Source organism: Trichogramma pretiosum, unplaced genomic scaffold, assembly GCF_000599845.2.
Source record: "Trichogramma pretiosum strain Unisexual culture from Peru unplaced genomic scaffold, Tpre_2.0 scaffold126, whole genome shotgun sequence".
In the NCBI taxonomy this organism is placed as follows: Eukaryota; Metazoa; Arthropoda; class Insecta; order Hymenoptera; family Trichogrammatidae; genus Trichogramma; species Trichogramma pretiosum.
Genome location: NW_019641676.1, coordinates 323734 through 331939, shown reverse-complemented (window position 1 = coordinate 331939; position 8206 = coordinate 323734). Strand labels below are relative to the sequence as shown.

The window sequence follows — 8206 nt, the reverse complement described above, 5'->3', positions numbered from 1 at the left end:
TTTTGTTTTTTTCTTTAACTATCGCATAAGGAAATGTACTCATACCAAAGTTATCTAGTCATCTCAAAGAATATCTCCCATTTTCGTTTAAACGAATTGCTTATTAGAAAAAATAAATTATTTATCACTGGTTTGGCTAGGGTACTTTTGCTGCGCATGTCCAATGCACCGAATTTAGTGAGCGATGCTCAGCGTCGACTTCCTGCCTAACTTTCTCTTTCATCTTGGGAAGGTATCAAGCTTCAATATCTAATAGCATCTAAGCAGTTCAACTCCACATGTTGCGTCGTTCAAGTCGTTTTACGAATACACAACCTATAAAAAAGGTCTCATCGACACGTGTTTTTAAATTAGTGAAAAAAAATTGAAATTTGTAATTTTTAGTGGTTTTTTTGGCGTTCGTGAGTGCGTATAAACATGTCCAACAACGAATCCAGAGTAAGCTATAATAATAGAAAATATCTAGAAGTGTACGGGTACTTGTCGAAAAATGTCACGTGGGAGATTCAAGAGGATCGACGTGAATTTCTTTATCAACTCGATGCCGTCATCAAAAATTGGAAAGGCCAACTTCCAAATCTTCTAGACTTCTTCCGGAAAGAAGTGATTTATTGGCTTTTAATGGAATCCACCACAGACGCAGATGAAGACGCAGATGAAGACGAAGATGAAGACGCCAGCGAGACACCAGGGGAACGATTCATCGATTTTGTGGCTCGCAGCGGCTTCAAAGATGCGCCCGAGATGGATAAAGACGGAAAGCCTCTGTTGCGTCGCACCACATTAGTCCATCGTGCGTTTCGAAATAATCGCAGTTACTACTTAGTCTCTGATCTCTTTAAAATATACGACAAATTTAACGTAAATTACATGGACGAAGATGGATTAACACATCTTCACGTGGCTTGCTGGTATGGCCTCGACACCATCGTCGAAAAATTCCTTGAACTCGGGCAAGATCCCAACGGCTTTTCTCAAGACATGGGCGCGAGATATCCTGACCCGCCGCTATACCTGGCTCTATCCAGAGACCACGAGACGGTAGCCGAATTGCTGCTGAGAAGAGGCGCCGATTTGCCTAGAGCCAATGTGGACGGATATACTTCTGTGCACATGCTTGGCCCGATCAATCACAATGATGCCTTCCTTGAGACATTTTTCGAGATTGTCGAGGAGAAACATCTGACGTTGCAGGTCAACGCCATAAACTGTAATGGCTTTGTACCGTTAAATTATAGTCTGGTGTTCAGGAACAAGAAACTGATGGAATTGCTGTTGAGACACGGCGCGAACCCAAATTTGCGCAACGAAAAAGGAACTGCTCCATTGCACCTCATTTGCCTGCTATGCTGCCACTTGGACATGGGTGAGTTATTAGCGACATTTTTCGCCATCAACGACGAACTCGGTAACACGATCCAGGTCAACGCTCAGAATAAAGACGGTGAAACACCATTGCAGTATGTCTTGGCTATGCTGAGTGACGAAAACAACGATCACAACTATCAGGTTGACACACCATCGCTCTTGGTTCAGCAGAATTGCAAAAAAAATGCAGTCGAACTGTTGCTGAGAAGGGGTGCTGACCCCAATGTGGTCGACAAGAAAGGATTTACCCCTCTGCACTATGCAATATTTAATGGCGACATAAACTTGGTAGAAATTTTGCTAAGAAGAGGCGCTCGAGCAAATTTAGTCAACGAAAGAGGGGAGACTTGTTTGCATATTATTTGCAGTAGTGACGACGACGACGAAAACATGGCAAAGATGTTATTTCAGATCTGCGACGTAAAACATCAGACGGTTCAGGTAGACGCTCAGGACAATGAGGGTTGGACACCATTACTCGTGGCAATATACCAAGGAAACATCAATTTGGTAGAATGTTTGCTAAGAAGAGGCGCTCGCCCGAACTTAGCTGATAATAAGAAAATTACTCCTTTGCACGCAATATGCAAGAGAAAAAACGGCGACGATGGCTTGCTGAAGAGATTTTTCGAGATCAACGACGAATTAAATCAGCTGGTGGAGGTCGACGCCAAGAACGAGGAGGGCTCGACGCCGCTACACTTGGCTCTATCCCATGCATGCAAAAAAATGAACCAATTGCTGTTGCAAAGACACGCCGATCCAAACTTGGCCAACGCAGAGGGTCATACTCCTCTGCATGTTATATGTCAGAGAGAAGACGACGATGTTGACTTGGTGAAGATGTTATTCGAGATGAGTGACAAATTGAATAAGCCGATCCAGATCGACGCCCGGGACAAATTCGGCTGCGCACCATTGCACTTGGCTTTGAATGGCGGCCACGAACAAATAGCCGAATGGCTGCTGAGAAGAGGAGCTGATATAAATTTAGCCAACGTGAAAGGATCGACACCGTTGCACATGATTAGCGCGGGAAAAATGGACTACGCTGACTTTTTGCGGACGTTTTTCGAGATCAGCGACGAGCAAAGGCGGCCGGTGAAGGTCGACGCACGCGACAACGAAGGCAAAACGCCGCTTCACCATGCTATAAGTCACCGACACAAGAAGCTGTTTGAATTACTGCTGAGAAGAGACGTCGATCCGAATGTGGCCGATAACGATGGTTCGACAGCTCTGCACACGATTTGCATGGCCGACGACGACAACGGCTGGGCGACGATGTTGTTTGAAATCAGCGAGGAAAGGAATCGACAGGTGCAGATCGATGCTCGGGGCTTGTACAACTTAACACCACTACACCTTGCACTGGTAAAAAAAGAGCTCAGGGAGGTGGCAGAATTGCTTCTGAGAAAGGGCGCCGCTACGAATTTAGTCGATTCGGAGGGCTCGACTCCTCTGCACACGGTTTGCAAGTACGCCGATGACGATGACCGCGTGAGGATGTTGATCGAGATCAGCAACGAAGAAAATAAGCCGGTCGAGGTCGACGCCCGGAATAAGTTGGGCCGGACGCCGCTACACCGGGCCCTGGCCAAAGGAAACGGTCAGGGGGTCAGGTATCTGCTGAAATTAGGCGCCGACCCCAACTTGGCAGACAAGAATGGATTCTCGCCGTTGCATGTCATCATCAAGCATCGTTACGACGACGATAAATTGTTGAAGCTGTTCTTCGACGCCTGCAAAGAGGTCGATCGGCCGGTGCAGGTCGATGTCCAAGACAAGAACGGCCGGACGCCTTTGCAATGGGCCGTAGCGAATCTGTACCTGAACGTGGTCGATGTACTTCTGGATCAAGGCGCCGATCTGTCCAGCTTCGTTTTTCCCAGCAAGAGCTTTTTCGTCGAGAGATTCGGATCGATACGTGAGAAGGACGAACGTGAACGGCTTGGGTTCAAATTAGCATTAGCGTCTAAAATTGTTGACGTAGTAGAGCGTCTCGAGGAAAGAGGATATGAATTTAATCGTAGCGAAGCCCTGGATATCATGAGTTTGTTCGCCGAGTACGGATTGTTTGAAAAGTCAGTGGACCTTGACGAATATTGTTACGACGACGAAGAATTTGTGAGCAAATCGAAAGAGATAATGGTGATTCCTAGTCTGTCGCTTCACGACCTTATCCGATTGAGCCCGAAAGAGGCGGCAAAACAACTAAAACATGAGAACTATGTCGAGTTAGCGCGCTCGAACAAATTGTCGGATCTTCCCGAAGGCCACAGGGAGGTTTGTGCTCGGCATCTGTGCGAAAAACTGTCAAGAGGATTTTTCTGGCCTTGGGCACTGGATGCGTTCTATGAACTGCAACGCTACCAGCTACCGGTCATATGCTGTGAAATGATCATTGAAAACCTAAAGAACGAGGATTTATGTAATATTTGCTTGGCATCCATACTAGCACCGGCGAAAGCTCGTGATTTCTCGTTAGTTTCGTTGTCATAACTATGTAGATAACAAACAATTATAAACTGTATTAAAAAATGGTAACAAATTACTGGAATTCGAAACCTTATAATAACACCGATTCATAATAATTTAATATATAGAAACAATAACAGTAATTTAGCTCGTACGGGTCTCCAAAATCTTTTTGTTAGACAGTGAATATTACAACTATCCATGTAAATACAAAAAAATTGTAATAATATTCATAACTTTTCTCAAATGTTCATGTAATTTTGTAAATTTTCAATATCAATAAAATGTGTCATAAACCAATTCACTCCAGACTTATATATGGCCGATTTTCTGTCAAATCAACAGGTCAACATTTTTTTTTCTATATCTAATCTGATAAACACATTGTTTGGGATGTCAGGTTCGCATAAAAAATTTATAGAGCGATTGGGGCCTTCTATCCCTCTTTTTCAGAATTCCAAAGTTAGCCTTTTTCGCATTTTTCCGTAATTGATCTAAGATCGCAAATAAACGTATTCTTAAATTCACTTACGTCGCAGTCTTATATATATTTTCTTTAGTTTGCAACTCGTGACATTGATTTGAGAGCCAATGGTTTAAAAAAGGATTAAAATATTACATTTATCGAGGTGATCAGGAGAAAATTTATTGTGTTTCATCTATTTACTTCGTTTAGTTTTACAATGGTTATTTTTTGTTTGAGTTAAACGGTAAACAACATTAAAGCTTTAATAAATTTTATCATTTTATATAGAATTTCAAAAAAAGAGACATAGTGATAAAAAAAAGATAAATAATTGCACTATTTTCACCTGAGTTACTTATTAATACGAATATTCTAAATTTTACGCTGACTTAAAATTTAACTCATACAAATTTTCACGGGATTTCTGATATGATTGATTGTCAGCGACCATTGACTAAATGTTCATTTCGAATTTTGATTTTTAATTTATAGAATAAATGCAATAATTAATATTAACAACTTAATAGTACGTAAGATATATTTTTTTAATAATTGGCTGAACGAATTGAACATCTTCAACAGAAATACATTATTCAAAATCAGATATCAAGTTTCAATTCTACATAAAAAATTGATTTAAATTTGATCGAAATAAGGGCCTAACTGATCGAAAATAGGGGCGTATACCTTGGTGTAAAGTTCACACGTGGCTCAAACCAGTTTAAACATGCTTTTTAAATCAACAATTAAACTTGTAAATGTTCAAGCGTCTACCTAGCAGGTGCCAACTATACCTATCAATGCACGTTTTATTACTTGTATTCACAATGTTGAATTTTTTTATGTTTTTATTAGAATGATGAATGAGTAAAAATCATTTATCCAACACTTTTTATCAAATACTTATCACAAATATAGTATGAAAAAAGTGATGAAAAAAGTGCTATCACTTATTTCATAACAACAATTTTGACAGCTTCAAATAGCGAAAAATATATCAAAATAAAAACTTTTATTAATATTTTTATGAAAAGGTACTTTAATGAAATAAGTGGCAATTTCAATCACAGGTATTTGTTTTACTTAAGCTAAACCAAAGATTGTCTTTCATATGGAGAGTTTTTTAGAACTGGACACATACTTACTAATAAAAAGACATTTTTTTCAATATTTTATGTCTATGAAATCTACATTTTTTGACGATTTAAAGATCATACAAAAATTTCTTCAAATATTCAATTGTTGGTCTTCCAAATATTCTTTGATTCATACAATTATTTTGACTTTGACACTTGTAGATTTACAGACAAAGGAAGTTGCCACCTTGTGATAGAAGCTTGCATTAATTATCATTGATTTTTCATCATCATTTACATTTTTTTAACTAATTCAAAATATTTATACATGGGTCAAAATAATAATTTTTTATTGAATCGGAAAAGTTGAAAAAATGCGTCCATACGGAAGAGTAGATGGTGCAAACGACCATGGGGTCTAGAATCTCGACTTTGGCCCTTTTTTGATCTATTAAAAAATTATTATTTTGATACTTATTTCAAGCTCCTCAGTGTCCTTTATGTTCTGCACAATATAGTCCTAAAAAGCATTAATACCATAAACGATCATCGTAAAAAATTAGTTTTTTTATTCAAACACGTCAAGTGTAAAGCAATTGTGTTGTTAATAAAAGATAACACGTAATTAGAATGAATTTTATATTCATTTTTTAAACATATAGTGTATTTAATTTTTTTCGTACCATAGAACTACAAGTTTTGTTTATTTTAATCATCAGAAAAACAGATTATGTTACCAGTCGAAGAATTTTTCTTGCTCGATATCAGAGTCAAAGTAAATGAGCTCATCGCACGAGAAAATCGCATATTACAGTCGTTAATGCGCATATATCCTTCATATCTAAATAATGATTAATGAGTACAGTGAATCTTGAAGATTTCACAATTAGAAGTCTACAAAACATTCGAGTGGAATTGAAACATGAAAGGGTGTGTATCTGTTACTTTTCACATAATTTTGAAACTGATTGCGCTTTACCAAGAATCATATTAGTTATTTCATGGACGTCCGACAGTCCGTTTATATGATTTTTGATAAAATCGACTGCCTCTTTTTTCAAATGATTGGCGCTATATGTATCAGAAATTTTAAGCATTTCTAAAGAATTTTCGGTAGATAACGTAGAGCTCAATATTTTTTCGCATGCATTTTTTAAAAGTTCAAGTTGATACTTTTCAGCTGTCGTCAAAAGTTCAATAGATAAAGTAATTTCATTATTTTTAATCCTACCCGTGTAGATGTATCGTAAAAACTCAACTGCAGTTTCGAAACTAACATCGATCATATCAACCGATTGACTTTTGTTTTCCAGCATATCATGGCTGAACATGGCTTTGAATACTGGGCTTGCAGCGGCGAGTACGACCCTATGTGCCGGAATTTCCTTGCCCCCTGCAGTTCTTAGCTTAACGTCACTCAAACTTTCATCTAGAAATATCCATTCGAAGTTTAGTTTTGGTACTTCATTCGTTTTGGCAAATTCATAGTTTAGTAAATTCTTTTGTCCTTCCAAGGGAACTGATATTTTGCAGCGAACATGTACACAATCCTTGCATGAATACATCTTCTCGATCTCTTTTCTGAACATGTTGAAAATCAGTGTTTCACTACAATTCGCAGAAAATTTACAATAATCTGCGCGAGTATTAATAATTTCGCCATCCATTATTATTGCTATGTTATATTTACACATTAATGATGAGTTTTTGTTACGGTAGCATAGAAATAAACGCCAACCATCACTATAATCTGAATTCGAACTATCGAAAGAACGACCTCTGAGGCATTCCAATTTAAACTTTTGTCCAGCAATACTAAACTCTTCTGATCCTGTTGAATTAGTTTCCAACACCGTGTAGTTGTATTTTGATAATACCCACGTAAAAATTTGGTATTTTTCACTTTTTTTCAAGGAGCCGAAAACTGCCATGTTACACTTAAAAGATTAAATTATGTTTTAAATAGTTTGGGACTTTTATAAATTGCAAACAAAATTTATCAAGAGATACACGATGTATCACCAACGATCCGCTTACTGATCACGACCGATCATAATACAATTCAAGACTTGTATTGTTTGTTTTTTATCGCTCTATATTGTTATCGGGCAAATAATTGATTATCTGCGCGAAAGTAGGAATTCACAAACCTCAAGTAGTGTTGTTGTAACATTGCTTAGTGGATAACTCGAGGATTAGCTTGTCGCTTTAATGAAATTATTCATATCTTTCGACGGCTTTACTTCGCCGCCATCATGATTTTTTTTCATTAATATTTAAAAAAATTAATGAGAAATTTTTGTGACTTCTTGGACCACGACGTCATGGTGCCGGGGGCGGCAAATTTTAGAATCATATAAAATAGTACATTTTGCACCTAGGGAGTGAAAAACTGGAAAGTCTCAGAGCACGTGTAATTTATCTGCCAAGCTTTCTTTTCTTTCTTTTTTCTTGCCCAGGGCAGTAATATACAATTTATATTAATGTTATTGATACTCGCCCTCGACATTAGCATCACGAGCGAAGCGAGCGAAAAATTGGAAGCTTAATTACAGAGTCGTATTCTAAAATTTAGTATGACTCGCTTCGCTCACGATGCAAAAAGTGAAGGAGATCAGAACGGCAAATCAAGACCTCGACAAGATGCAAGTCGTAATGCGCATTAAAATCTTGGATTTATTTTTTTATTTTGAATTTATTTGGATAATTTTATGGAAACTTTTGCGCGGGGATGGAAAATATACTATTTCTCACACGGATTGTTCAGTTGAGAAAAAAAAAGAGGAAAAAGGCAAGATAAAGAAACTCGCGTCGAAAT

General features: G+C 38.0%; 2 protein-coding genes across 2 annotated transcripts; one reads left to right on the top strand and one right to left on the bottom strand.

The window, feature by feature from the left end:
- The first annotated feature begins 417 nt into the window (after positions 1-417).
- Positions 418-3870, top strand: LOC106656872 (ankyrin-1-like). The gene has a single exon (XM_014378028.2). It carries the CDS (start codon positions 418-420, stop codon positions 3868-3870), a length of 3453 nt encoding a protein of 1150 aa, XP_014233514.2.
- Positions 3871-6329: 2459 nt separating this feature from the next.
- Positions 6330-6977, bottom strand: LOC111694050 (speckle-type POZ protein A-like). The gene has a single exon (XM_023460713.1). The coding sequence runs from the start codon at positions 6975-6977 to the stop codon at positions 6330-6332; it is 648 nt and encodes a 215-aa protein (XP_023316481.1).
- Between the last annotated feature and the right edge of the window lie 1229 nt (positions 6978-8206).

What these genes read in the sequence shown, in the direction of transcription:
- LOC106656872 (XM_014378028.2), top strand. Translation starts at nt 418, where the DNA reads ATGTCCAACAACGAATCCAGAGTAAGCTATAATAATAGAAAATATCTA.
- LOC111694050 (XM_023460713.1), bottom strand. Translation starts at nt 6,977, where the DNA reads ATGTTCAGAAAAGAGATCGAGAAGATGTATTCATGCAAGGATTGTGTA.